Raw genomic sequence first — 14,548 nt, forward strand, 5'->3', positions numbered from 1 at the left:
TAGCTAGGGTACAATTTATATGTGATAGTGTGTGGTTACATTTTCAGGATTTATTATTTGGCTTATATGAAGGTCTTACCAGGATTCCCTTTAGAACTATGGCATGTAGATTTCTCAAAGAGCAATGTTAATAACGTTGTTCCATTTCTGCCTTGATTTTGGCCACCCCTAGATTGAATTTAATGTATAAACACTTCAGAATGTGGGGCATTTTTTTTAATCAAAAAAGAATAATGCTTGTTTGTTTTGGGTAGGCTTCACAAACAGTCTGTTGAAACAGCCAGGAAACGATTACTCGACTATCAGACTATGTTAAAAGGAAAGTACCCATCCATGTCAGCTACACCACTGATACCTGGTTCTGTTACATCAGTTCCACCACAGAAATCTGAAAGACCCGCTGTTACATCAGAACATGAGGATCAAGGTCAGAGACCCAAGTTGAGTCCTAACAAACAACCTATGCAACCCGTACAGATCTCCAAATTAGAGCAAGATTTTCAGGTTCCAAGACAACATTGCTTTCCACAAAGACAGGTAGAAACAACCGAAACATTAGTTACTTCAGATGTTTTAGCCAAGCAAGCTTTGGAATCACAGGAACAGCCAAAGCAACTCTCACAGACTGAAACACAACAGAGAGACTATAAATTGGTCCCTAAAGACTCTCATACACTTTCAAGGGCTTTGTCACATGATAAGCTACTGATAGTACAGGATGCTAGAGAAAGAGCTGAAACATCTGAGGCAACAACTTTTCAAACTTTTGACTCCCAGCAAATGTTCTCAGAGAACAATGAAAGTATATCATCTAAGTTAATTGAACCTTCTTCATTCCTACCATTGGTAGCTGAGCATTCTTTTAGTTCTCTGCCTACTAAAGTTGAGTCTGGAAAAATCCAGGAATGCTTTTCAACTGGGAGCAAAAGTGTAGTTTCTGTAAGCCATTCTGTAGTTGGCCAAACGCAGGATAAGTCTTTGCCATTCTCAGAGAATATCATAGCCCAGCAAAGTAATTTGAAGGCTCTCCAAAAACAGTTAGACCTACAGAAAGAAGTTCTTCGGTTAAGACAGGAAGCTCAGGAACAATTGCTTTTGTGCAAACAGAAAGAATTGGAAGGGCAAACTGGCCTTTCTGTATTCCTTCCATTGGTACCTCTGGATTCATTTGCTTCACTGCCTTCTGCCAAAGCTGAGTCAGGGAGAATCCAGGAATCTTCTCCAACCAAGAAAGAGACTACAGTTTCCTCAGGCCATCCTGGGGTCCCACAACTTAAGGATAGGCTTAATTTTAAATTTCTCCAAGAACAGTTAAATATTCAGAGGGACAGCTTTCAGGCTAGACAGGAAGCCCAGGAAGTATTATGTGTACATAAACAGAGTGAATTGGATGGAAGAGTATGGGCTGAACAGACTGAGCCCCCTTCTGTTCCATCTCAAGGAGCTCAGCATACATTTACTTCACTACCTTCTGCTGGTACTCAGTCTGGAAAAATCCAGGACCAGTATTCATCTAAGAGTGGGAAGGAAATTCTCTCAATCCAATCTGAAATCCCAAAATCTCAGGATGGGTCTTCAAGTTTCCTACAGCAGTTCCAACCTTTGCATGATAGTTTGAAGTTGCTCCAAGAACAGCTGACTACACAGAGGGGTGCTCTTCAGGCCAGGCATGAAGCCCAGGCAGAATTACTTTTACGTAGACAAAGGGATTTGGAAGACTCTAAGTCTGTGCAGATGAGTTCTTCATTCCTGCCAGTGGTCACTCAACGTTCAGTTGCTTCACAAGCTTCTTCTAAAACTGAGCCTAGAAGAATTCAGAACTTTTATTTCTCTGAGAAGGAGAGTGTTATTCCCTCAAGTCATTTGGTAATGCCAGCATTTCAGGATGAGTCTCTTAGTTTTCCACAGCGTAGCCTGCCACAGCAGGAAAATCTAACAACACTCGAAGGTCAGTCACACATTCAGAGGGTAATACTTGGTGCTAAACAAGAAACTCAGGAATTTGTACACAAACAAAGTGAATTAGAAAAAAAAATTCCTTCTGAACAGACTGGCACCTCTTTATCTCTGTCTCAGGGAGCTGAACCTGAAAAATTCCAGGACTATATGTCATTCAGGAGTGACAGTACAGTTCCCTTAAGCCATTGGAAGATCCCAAGATTTCAGGAAAGACTTCTGGGGTTTTCACGACATATACAACCTCTACAAGATAATTTGGAAGGACACCAAGAATGGTTAGACACAGAAGAGGAAGCCCTTCAGTTTAGCCAGAAGACCCAAGGGAATGTATCTTCTGAACAAACTGTTCCCTCATTCACACCCCAGTTAGCACAGCTTTCTTTTCCTTCATTGCCTTCTGCTGAATCTCTTACAACCCGGGAATCTCTTTCAACAGAGAGTGAGAGTAGAATTCCTTCAAGCCATTTTCAGATCCCAGAATTGCAGGATAGACTTTTGAAGATATCACAGCTTATCCAGCCTCAACAACATAATTTGAAGGCACTTCAAGAACAGTTAGCTACACAGAGGGAAGCCATTCAGTCTAGACAGGAAGCTCAGCAAGAATTACTTTTGCATAAACAGAATGAATGGAAGGGAAGAATATCTCCTGAGCAGGTTGGCACCTCTTCCTTCCTGCCCCTAGTTGTACAGCGTCCTTTTGCTCCATTACCTCTTAGTGAAGCTGGTAGAATCCAAGAACCTTGTTCAACCAAGGGTGATAATATAGTCTCCCCAAGTCGTTCTGAGATACCAAGGTTGCCTGATAGGCTTTTGGGTTTACCACAGCCTGTTTTACCTCAACAAGATTATCCGATTACATTTCAACAGGAACACGTGTATACACAGACAGGTCCCCCTCCATGTAGCGAGAAAACCCGGAAAGAGTTGGTTTTGCCCAGACAATATAAATTTGAGGAAAAGTCATCTGAGCATTTTATCCAACCTCTCCATGGTGATTTGAAGGCACTTCAAGAGCAGTTAGACATACAGAGGAAAACCACTCAATCTAGACAGGAAGTCCGAGAAGAATTGCTTTTGCAAAGACTAAGTAAATTGGAGAAAGGAGTCTCACCTGAGCAGACCAGCACCTCTTCATCCTTATCCCACATAGCACTGCCTGTTGCTGACTCTGAAAGAATCCAAAAATCTCTTCCAACCAGAAGTGACAATACTGTTTCCTCAAGTCATCCTGAGATTCCAAGGTCTCAGGATAGGCTTTTGAGTTTATCCCAGGCTTTTCTGCCTCAGCAAGATCATGTGTCAGCACAGTTGGGCTTACAGAGAGAAGTGCTGCATTTTAATGAAAAAGCTCAGGAAGAACTTTTAAACAAGCAAGCAGAGCTGATTGAAGGTGACTCTTCTGAGCAGCCTGTTCCCTCTATGTTTCTACCCAAGGAAAGAGAGCATTCATTTATTCCACTACCTTTTGCTGAAGTAAAATCTAAAAACATTGGTGAATTGTATTCAGCCAAGAGCGAACATGCAGCTCCTTCAAGTGCTTCTATGAGCCCAAGACTTCAAGATAGATTTTTGAGTTTTTCACAACCTCTCTTAGCTCAGCAAGATAATTTGGGACTTCAGAAGCAGATGAAGCTACAAAAAGAAGTTCTGCATTATGGCCAAAAAGCCCAAGAAGAATTGCTTGTACAGAGACAAACAGCATTGCAGCAGCACATTCAGAAACATCAGGAGACCTTGAAGGATTTCTTGAAAGACAGTCAGGTATGTATTAATCTTGAATATCTAAGAATTAAACATCGACAATAACCCAACTCAGCCAAGCTAAATATTTGTTTCAATCCTAGGTCGAAATAAGTTCTTAGTTATTGAGAATAAGTGGTTTGACCTTAACTGTGCTTTAATTTTCTACCTTAAACAACATGCAAATTAAAAGGTAAAAAGTGATCCACCTTGCATGACGTTTATGAAGTTAATAGTTATTTGAAGCCCAACTAATTTCAGCCACTGGTTTGATACAATCAAACTCAAACATCATGGAAAATGTAGGTTGCCTTTTGAAGTTTTGTTATAAAGGATTTTGAGCTTACCACAAGAAGATTAAATTGTAAAGCAACTAGTTAGCAGAATTTCTCTTAGGCAAATGGCAGACTTTGTGCTTTCTGTATAGCACTTTGTTGACATTTGTGTAGAATCAAAATCAGTACCATCTTTTTCCATAAATGACAATACTAACATCTGTTATAAAAGTGGCACGATTTTAGGCTGATGGACCGCCGGACCGGCCGCTTGTGACTGAATTGTTGAGAGGACTCTGATGTGGTCACTCAGATGACTATTCATAGTTTCTCTATATGGGAGACAGTATATTCTCCTATATATGAATGTGTCCATTTTATTTTAAAAGGCCACTTCCTAAATTTATGAGTTAGCCTAAACAGAATTCTACAATCCTTTGATGCTCAGGAGAAGCTTGAGTTGCGTTCATGAGAACTTGAGTTCTGGGGATTTACTGGTCATTTTAAGGAAAAGGGATGGGAAAAGAAAAGCAGAGAGGGATACACAAGTATATCTCTTATTGAAAGGTGCAGTGGAGGCTGTTTGTAAGGTCCGAGGCTGTGACTGGTTGTACTTTTCAATGGAATTATTACCCTTTCAATATTAGAAATACTTCTCATTTTTTATCTGTAGATAAAATTGTAATAATGTGGTTGATGGAGCTGTTCATGTGGTTGAGGTTCTAACTGAAGAAGGGAGATACAAATCTAATGACTTCTTCACATGATCTTTCATTTTGTGTCATCCCCACCCTCGTCTGTCTACTTTTTCAGACAAGTAAGCCCACAGTTGAAAATGATTTTGAAACTAAGAAGCTCAGAGAATGCCTTGTTCATCTCCAAGACCTAGTCAAAGACAATCAGGAAAACATTGATACTGCAGGCAGGAGAAACTGTGATGATAATCAGCTCCTTTCAGAAGATAGTAATGCCAAGCAAAGTGGTAAGATAATTGCATTTTATTGTACTGATTATCCTGATGATGATTCTTCATATTAACCTCCTGCAACTTGCCGGTTGAAGAAGTTTGTTTCGTTAACAGATTTGTATTGTGCCTAACTTTGTCTTTGACTTGATAGGGGAGCATCAGGACAAAGAACTGGGTGGGAAATCCTCAAAACCACCTGTAGCAAAAGTTAAAGGTGGATTGGACTTGAACCAACATGAACTTAGTGCCATACAAGAGGTAGAATCACCAGCAAGTGGCAGAACTTCTATACTAGGTAAACAGATGGTTTGATAAAATATGATTTTTTAATATTTGCCAGTTTTCTACAGTTTTTTCAGGATGCTAAATATTTTGTTGAGGAAACTTAGACTGTGAACTCATGAAGGGGAAAAATGGTTTGTACAAACTATTTAAAATGTGGACTTAAAGAGATATGTCATTAGGTAACTAGTTTCTTTATATATGAGGAAAAGCAATTTATTGTAGACAAAAATTCTTTGCTATCCATTATTCTGACACTTTTGCTTCCCTCTGCTTCCTTTCTAAACCAGTTTCTCTAGGAAATAACCCAGTTTTTTCTCTTCTGCCTTGCTGCTGTTTCACTTTAGTACCTTCACTGCTCTTTTCCTGTATCTTCCACAGGATAATCATGGTACGTAAAACCCTGGCTTTAAGAGCAGTTGTAACACATATATTTCTTCACTGTACTTCTTCCTAGATTCAATTATCTAGAAAAATTCCTCCCTGCGATCCTTAGTAAATAGCCCTATTTTCATTTTATAATTATTTCTAGATTTCAGACTCAACCAGATAATTCTCTTGATCAAATCTATCAAAGCAAATTTTTTTTTTTTTTTTTTGTGGTACGCGGGCCTCTCACCGCCGTGGCCTCTCCCATTGTGGAGCACAGGCTCCCAACGCACAGGCCCAGCGGCCATGGCCCATGGACCCAGCCGCTCCGCAGCATGCGGGATCCTCCCGAACCGGGGCACAAACCCGCGTCCCCCGCATCGGCAGGTGGACTCCCAACCACTGCGCCACCAGAGAAGCCCAAAGCAAATTCTTTTTTAAGGGGGAAAATAACTTTGTCAGTAGAAAGGTACTTAGAAATGTAATGTTAATATTAGCTATTTTGGTCTTAAAGCCATAAAATATTGTACCTTTGTTTCCGGCTAAGAGTTTAAGAAGGTAGAGACTCAGAATAACTCTTAAGAATCATTCCCCTTCTTACTTTCTTCTTAGGTCTTATGGAAATTATAACAAAGTAATGATTCTATTTATTACTAGGCTTTGGAAGCTTTTCTTCATTTTGCACTATATGGTAAACACAACTGTTCAGGAATTGATTGGTGCTTTCCCTAATTCAGAATGAGCACTGGGAAATTCTGACCATTGATTCCTATAATATAATGAGTTGTGTTTGAGATTGCAAAAATGTCAGCCTATCTAAAAGGGAAAGCTATATATTCCCTCACCTCCATCTCCTTATCCTTCAGCCTTTTTTCAGTGAAAAGAACCCAGATGTAAGTCTTGACTGTTTCCTTGTCTATACCCCTGTGACACCCTACAGAGTACCAGTTCTTCTCAGTTCTAGTTGATCAACTCTGGAATCTGTCCATTTGTTTACATTCCCACTACCACTCTTGTAATTCAGGCTGTCATTTCTTTCTTGAAGGGCTGCTACAACTCCCCATGTCTCCCTGTTTCCAGTCTAGCATTACTCTCATTCATTTTCCCATGGTGTACTCAGAGTAATCTGCCTCTATTGCTCCATGTTTAAACTCTTCAGTCGTTTCCCTTTGACTGGAGGAATAAGTCTAAATGAAGTCTTAAGTCCCTAGCTTCACCCACAAGGCCCTTCATGATCTCACTCCCTCCCTTCAGAGTTGAGGTAAGTGCCACTTGTGTGGCATAAACTTTCCATGAGCTATCAGGCATCCCTCTCATGTGCTCTTTGGGAGCTTTCATCATAGCCTTCATCACACTTCTTTGGGTAATACTTTTAATCAAAATATTATAGGCAAATAGTGCTAAAAGCTTACAACATGAAACAGCATTTCTTCCTGCCCCTGCACACCCCCCACCCCTTGATGCTACTCACCAGACACAGTCACTTTTCAAGTCTCCTAGGTGTTGCTTCTTGTATTTACTTCTGTAGTTGGCAATGGATTTTAGCAAAAATTAAGCCAAATATTAAACATCGCTAAAATAATTTGAGATCACATCATTTTCTCTGTTTGTGAGAACATCTTTTAGTGCGATATTGGATGATACCTTCTTAACAAGGTTATTATTGTCCCCAAAGGGGATGAAAATTGGTTCTCAGGGAGATGAAAAAGTCTTACTCTTTATGTACCAAAGCACAAATGTACATAAAAAGATATACAGTATATATATAGTTATTAAGTTTCATGGAGTTAGGAGGCAATTAGGAAAAAAGTCTTGAAAGGGCTCCTTAGGTGGGTGATGATAAAGTTAATATTGAGATACACTGAGCTATAATATTCTTCCAGTTTTCTTCTCTGTATTCTACTTTTTTTTTTTTTTTTGGCTTCACTGGGTCTTAATCTTTTTTTTTAGTTGTGGCATGTGGACTCCTTAGTTGCAGCATGTGAACTCTTGGTTGTGGCATGCATGCAGGATCTAGTTCCCCGATCAGGGATCGAACCCAGACCCCCTGCATTGGTTGCATGGACTCCTACCCACTGGACCACTAGGGAAGTTCCTGTAGTCTTATTTCTTCCCTGTAGTCTTATTTCTTTTGGCTTTACTTTCTGGTAGAATTTTCTCAGCTTTTTCTTCTAACATTTCATAGGAATTTTTATTTTGGCTCTCAAAGTATAGTTTCTAAAAGCTTGCCCTCCTTTCTGATTTTTTCTTTTTGTAGCACCCTGTTCTTGTTTCATGGATGCAAATACTACCTACTTTGAATATTTATAGGTTTTTGTTTGTTTGGGTTCCTTTATTTTCTCTGTTTGTCTGGGTTCTTCCTTTTTTTTTTTCTGTCTGAAATTTTAGAGGCTTTTCTCTAATATCTTGTATATTTGAGTGGAACACTGAATGGCTAATTGGAAATTCTATAGGTGGGGACCTTATTTACTTCTGGATTTCATTGAAAAATGTGGCTTTTCCTTGAGGACCCTCAACTTAGTATCTGTGGTTCTTTTCCCTGAGCAATTTACAGTTTAGTTTCTTCAAAGAAAGATCCTCCAAGTTTGATACAAGCCTGGCTGTTGCTGTTATGGAACCAGACCTGGGGGGGATCTGAGTCGAGGGTGCAAACTTTCTTTTAATACCTCTGATTTCCTTATGGCATTCTTTTTCTTCCCTCCACCCTTGCCCCTTTCAGTGCCTGATCCCCCTAAATTCAGAGTGTATTGGATTCATGTAGTTGTGGCCAAGTGGTTAAGACGATAGACTAGAAATCCATTGGGGTTTCCCCACACAGGTTCAAATCCTGTCAACTACTGCACCTTTCCCCTTAGAAAGGTAATCCTTTGACACTTCACCAGTTTGAGAGTCTGCTATAAATTTGATTGCAGAGTGTATAGGATTCAGTTTCTCTAGAGGATAAACCTTTAGTCTTCTCTGGGGATGATGTTGAGAGATAGGAATCTCAGGTGATGGGAGGGATCTTTTCCATGTACATGTTTTTAAACATTCTCCCTGTTTTCAGTTCCCTGATTCACACCTTCCTTTTGTAATACCTCTTGCCTTTAATTCCCAAGTTTTTCTGGGGTTCTGCACAGTAAATTAGCTTCTACTTCTGAGTGTCTCCCACTCCTTTGTTTGTTTCATGAGTGTTTATTTCAGTCATAAGTGTTTATTTCAGTGATTATTACTTTAATAATCACCCTCAGGTAAACACCGTCCAGGTCAGGAACTAGAATGTTAGAGAACTCCATAAACTCTTCCCTTGTACTCTCGCAATTACTCTTCCTCCTCTTCTCCCCAGGGTAAACCCCTATCTTGATCTCTAATACCACAGATTAGCTGTAGCTGTTTTTGAACTTTATATTATAAATGCATATTATTCCTTATAAAACTTAATGGTTAATAATTTTTCCAGGCATTTTTCCTGTGATTAGTCAGTACTGAAGCATTTTCTATTATTAGGAAATAGGAGTTTCATTAAAAACTTAGTAAAATTGAAGTGAAATAATTAAAGGCTGTGTGAAAGTCAAGCAGTTATTATTTTCTTGCTACACTGATTAAGTCTTTAAGAGTTTAGATTTTTACCCATAATCTAAATTGCCATTTTAGTTTTAACTAGAAACGTTAAGTGGAAATCCAGTGAGTCAATTTTTTTTCCCTCCCAGGTAAACCAGACTTTTATCAAGACAGAGACCCACTGAGGGTCTCAGTAAGCGGAGAACAAAGTTTTCTTGGGAGGCCCCTGGACTGTAATCCATTTGGTCATCTTCACCCAGTTGCCCAGGAGAACATCTGTGGTGATGACTCTGATAAAGCAGGTGAGAGAGAAAGAAGTTGAAACTGGAATTGCTGTGCATAAGAATATGTGGACAAAAGATAGTTATTGTAGTGTTATTTGTAATGAAAAATGGTAAATAACTTCAGTGAAACTGCAGTTTTGTGAAGGTGTTAAATGAGGGGAGAAAAGTCTGTGTTCATGCATTTGAAAGGTGTCTGGAATAAGAATCACCAAAGTTTAGGTATGGGTTAATCTTTGTTGGAGGTTGGGTTTCACACTTCTATTTCATATGTTGACATACTGTGAAATTTTTTTTCCATAAGAAGCCTATATTATTTCTGTACACAAAAAGTTGAATGAGGGAAGTGAAGTTTATTTAGAGAATAATTAATTACACTTTTAAATTGTTTCACTAAATAAGTAAATGTTAGTAGGAGGTATGAGGTTTTTACAGTTGGCAAACTCTACACATTTTGTGTTTAAGCCTATTTGTAACAATCCACATTTAATTAAATACTACTGAGTATTATCTTTTAAAAATTCTGTGGCATTCTAAATGAGCTGTTTTAGGTTTAGTTTTAAATATTTGGAAAGTATTAAGGAACAAGTTACAAGGAAAAAACTTTAAATCACTTAATTCTGCCACCCAGAGACAACTGGTGTTAATTTTCTCGCTTTTGAATTTGTGCATATTTATAACAAGCTATTTTATACATATAATATTGACCCTGCAAAGCATAGTTCCAGTACTGCTTCATTAGTTCTAAAGCACCTTTTAAGTAGTTGCCTTTTCTAACCAGATTTCTTTTTATTTTAGCTGTCACATATACTTGGATAATTGTTGTCTTAGTTGTATCTAGAGTTTAATACAATGAGAGATGAGCAAGACCTATTTTCTTTTTGCGGGTTTATAGAAAAATTGACTTTAGTTTCTCCTTTTTTAATTAGAGATTGAAATAACTACAAAATATAATTTCCAATGAATTGTAGTTTTTGACATTTTAAAATAAAAACCATTACCATTTTTTTAGATTTAGCCAGTGAATACTTGCATTCCTTTTTATTCTACCTGTCAGTGTCCTCTAGCCAAAGACCACCAAGAACACACATGTAATTGAAGAAAGCTGGGTGCTTTGACTTGTAGTGAGGGAGAATGCACACCGTGGGGAACCATGAGGCCAATGAATTAGTGAGAGGGTATTAGAAGGGACTTACTATAAGATTTGGGCTTTATTAGGTGATTTTGAGGAGGGTTTAAGTATTTTGAAATAGGGCTTTGCTTGTTAGTATTGAATATTATCAGGAAGCAAGGGTGATCCTGTTATTGGATACCTACAAAATTCTTCCCTAGGAAGTAGGAATAATGGAGTTAGGCTAAGTAATGCTGTACTTGATTAAGCAGCAGTCACTCATGTTAGCCAGGATAAGGAGATGATAGGTCATTTTAGTGGTTTGGACAGTATTCATGGTTTTGTCTATGTTCAGACATGTTCAGACTTTTCTCCCCTCATTTAACACCTTCACAAAACTGCAGTTTCACTGAAGTTTATTTAACTCTGACCTTGCTTCTTTCCCTTATTTTTATTTTTCAATTCTTATCGCTACCCAAGTGCTACCCTGGCCACCCTCCTCTGGGGGAATCTTCTTTGGTTTGTTACAGATAATAACAGTTATAGAACTGTGATTACGAAATGGTAAACCCGTAATTTCTCATCTCACAACTAGCTTTTGAAATGAGCTGCTTAAGAAAAAATAACAACTCACTATAAAGTTTCACCATCTCTTACTTTCTTCACTTAAAATTTTAGTGTGTAAAGAAGCAACCAAATAACTGTTTAATGGTTAAATCAATTGTATCACAATAATATATTTTTAATTGAACTAAGAGAGGGTAAAAAATTGTATTTAAAAACAAATTATATTTAAATATAATATTTGATATTTGCTATTTTTACTTTATTATCCATAATATAGATACCATTTATGAATAAATATATGTATCTACACACATATACAGATATATATATGTGCATGCGTATGTGTCCTGGGTTACCTCTTAGAAAACATTTCTTACCCAAACATCTAAGAAACATACTTTTAATGTTCATGATCTCTTTTAATATCATGGGGATAATGAAACAGAAATTTTAGTTTATATTTGATGGAGCAGTTTTATTTTTATTCTATTTCAGAGCCACAGATGACCATATGTCTTGGCCGGCTTTCTCAAAAATGTTGGCTATTGGGAGTAAGAGAAAAACTAACTCAGAATACCCGGATTACTAATAGTGAGACAGAAAGTATAATTTTTATGTATTTTTAATATGTCAAATGTAATTAGGAATGATAATTCATAATAAAAGCAGTGTATGCTCATTGTGATTTTAGACAGCACTGCAAGTTATAAAGAAGCAAAATTCCTCCTTGTCCTACCATTCTTAAGCAACCACTGGTTGCACTTGGTGTTTTTGTCTTTATTATGTGCATTTGTCTCACCTTTGAGATCACACTGTACTTATAATTGAATATTTTTCCTTCAGTTAAAATTAATGACAAAAGCGTTTCCCATCACACTGGCTCTTTTCTAAAGGGTTTTATTCATAGAATAATAATGACAACTACAGTTTTCCATGAAAAATTATATTGTGCTAACTAAATTTTTTTTTTACTTAGTTAATTTATTTTGTTTATTTTTGGCTGCATTGGGTCTTCGTTGCTGCACGCGTGCTTTCTCTAGTTGAGGTGAGCGGGGGCTACTCTTCGTTGCAGTGTGCGGGCTTCTCATCCCGGTGGCTTCTCTTGTTGCAGAGCATGGGCTCTAGGCGCACGGGCTTCAGTAGTTGTGGCTCACGGGCTCTAGAGCGCAGGCTCAGTAGTTGTGGCACATGGGCTTAGTTGCTCCGAGGCATGCGGGATCTTCCTGGACCAGGGCTCGAACACGTGTCCCCTGCATTGGCAGGCGGATTCTTAGCCACTGCGCCACCAGGGAAGTCCTAAATGCTTTTAATGAATAATAACATGATTTTTTTTTTCTTTTTGGTCTAAGGTAAGGCAACTCTACAAAGCAAAATATGAAAGAAAATTGTAGGAAAGCAGGAAATTACGCCCTCTGGTGCTAAAAATTTGATTTGTCATAATCCAGACCTTCCCCCTCCTTCCCCATTTTAGTCAAAGTCAGTGAGGCTGTGGTTGAGAATCATGCAGTATTAAGTTACGCTGTGGAGGAAGAAGACCATACGTACCTGGATCCAAATGTGAAGCCAGATGATAAGGTTAGTAATGTCTTGATGTGTGCTGCATTGTTAGAGTTGCTTGGCTTCATATTGTCTTTTTAGTTTACAGAAGTTGTGGAGTCTGTGTTATTAAAGTCTATGTTCTCTGAGATCTGCTCTTACTGGAGTGGATCAGTGATGAAAACAGCCAAATCTGAGCATCAGAAGACCTCTTAGTCTACCTGATGCATGATCTCTATAGTTCTGAGAAGCAAAAGAATAATTTAAAACAATAGGGGGGGGGTGGTGTGTGTGTGTGTGTGTGTGTGTGTGTGTGTGTGTAAAGGTGACAGTGGATAACTGAGGACTTATTGATGGGGGAGTGAGAATGGGCTGGTGGTGTGTATGAAAGGCTGATCAGTTCTGAGCAATGATGAAAAGGTTTTACTACGGACCTTTATAACTATGAAGGTTTCTACACTTGATCTGAGCTCAGAATAAATAACTGCTAATGTTGGTGATTTGGGTTTTTTCTAGATATTACTTCCTACATTGTGGCCTAATGTTCTCCTTAATTTTTAGGCTGAAACACAAGTAATTTATCATGAGCCATTATCTTCAATAACTGTTTCTACTGGGAGCTTTTTAAGTTATGAAAACACAGATTCGAGCCTTACAGGTAAGAACATCAGAATGTTTATAAATAAATTGAAAGAGAAGCACCAGTTGCACTGCAGTACAGCGGTGAGAGCCAACATTGCTTTTCACAAGGTGCTGAAAGGGACTGTTCTTTAAATCTCAAAAGTAATCATGCCTTTGGAATATTGGACAGTATGACATTCTAATCTAATCGTGATTGAAGTCACGGGGCTGCAGATGCAGAGACACTCTGCCAATCTCCAGTAGCACGTTGAGGAGGGTCTGCTAATGTTGGTGGGAATCTACGGAGCACATTTCTTGGCTGCACTGATTCCTTATCGATGTATATTGCTATGCCTCTCTGCTAAAATCTGTCTCAAAGGAAGTACCCAGACACTAAATATTTTCATTAAACCCAATTTTCAGAGTCGTTTTCAGAGCTTGTGGACCAGAGGGAACAAGAATCTCCCACCAACTTAAAACAAATGTTTTAAGTTCTGTAGTTCCTTCAACACAAGTTATTTATCAAAGACAGGACCATCAGGATGCCCTTAAACCTCTTTTACCAGCATTGGAAACATTTACATCTGGTCAGACACATTCAGCAGATGATAGACAAGTACATAAATGAAGCAAATTTGATGACTGAAAAAACAGACTTGTGGGGTAAAATTATTTGTGAACAAATACTTCCATGTAAACTAAGTGTTAACTTTCATAACCTTTCATCCTTTTTAGTTGGAAGTAGTGATTGAGCTGTGTGTTTTGATGGCTTGCTGTAGCAGTTATAACGTGGAAAACGCTGAGGAGGGCACTTAGTGAGAGAGGGGCTCTGGAAACAGACTGACTGAGACAGTGTAGAAGAGATGAGCAGATCTTCCTTCACCTTTGCAAAGTTAACTACGGTAGCTCAGTATTGCCAATACTGAGCACAAGAACTCAGAAATCAGACCTCTTGACCGTTTCCTAACTGTGAGACCACAGGCAGCTTACACTTTTGTCTCCTGTGGAAGGAGGGGTGTTGGGGATAATGCACATAAAGTGCAGTGTCTGGCCTGTGGCAACACTCGGTACAGTGAGCTCTTCTTCTTTTTTTCAAATCATTGATCCTGAAATGAGCTAATTGAGAATAACAAAGCTTACTGTAACAAAGCAGTGACCATGATGGCATCTTACTCCTAACTAACCCCATTAAGACCTTGAGGCTAGTAGAAATGGAAACTTGCATTTGTCAAAGGTTCTTGTCAAACCACTGCCACCACCCACCCCTTTTGTACATGAGAGATAACGGTAGGATTAA

General features: G+C 38.6%; 1 protein-coding gene across 1 annotated transcript in view; it reads left to right on the forward strand.

Annotated features, from left to right (window-relative positions):
- Window positions 1-14,548, forward strand: part of CEP295 (centrosomal protein 295) — a 44,101-nt gene that overhangs the window by 24,945 nt on the left and 4,608 nt on the right. The window contains 9 exon segments of the mRNA XM_081240881.1: window positions 255-3,723; window positions 4,791-4,959; window positions 5,096-5,239; window positions 9,285-9,437; window positions 12,566-12,669; window positions 13,192-13,288; window positions 13,675-13,724; window positions 13,727-13,848; window positions 13,850-13,914. Of these exon segments, the coding sequence (XP_081097007.1) occupies window positions 255-3,723; window positions 4,791-4,959; window positions 5,096-5,239; window positions 9,285-9,437; window positions 12,566-12,669; window positions 13,192-13,288; window positions 13,675-13,724; window positions 13,727-13,848; window positions 13,850-13,914 (4,373 nt within the window).

The sequence above is a fragment of the Mesoplodon bidens genome (assembly GCF_964165515.1).
Source record: "Mesoplodon bidens genome assembly, chromosome: 7".
NCBI classification, from domain to species: domain Eukaryota; kingdom Metazoa; phylum Chordata; class Mammalia; order Artiodactyla; family Ziphiidae; genus Mesoplodon; species Mesoplodon bidens.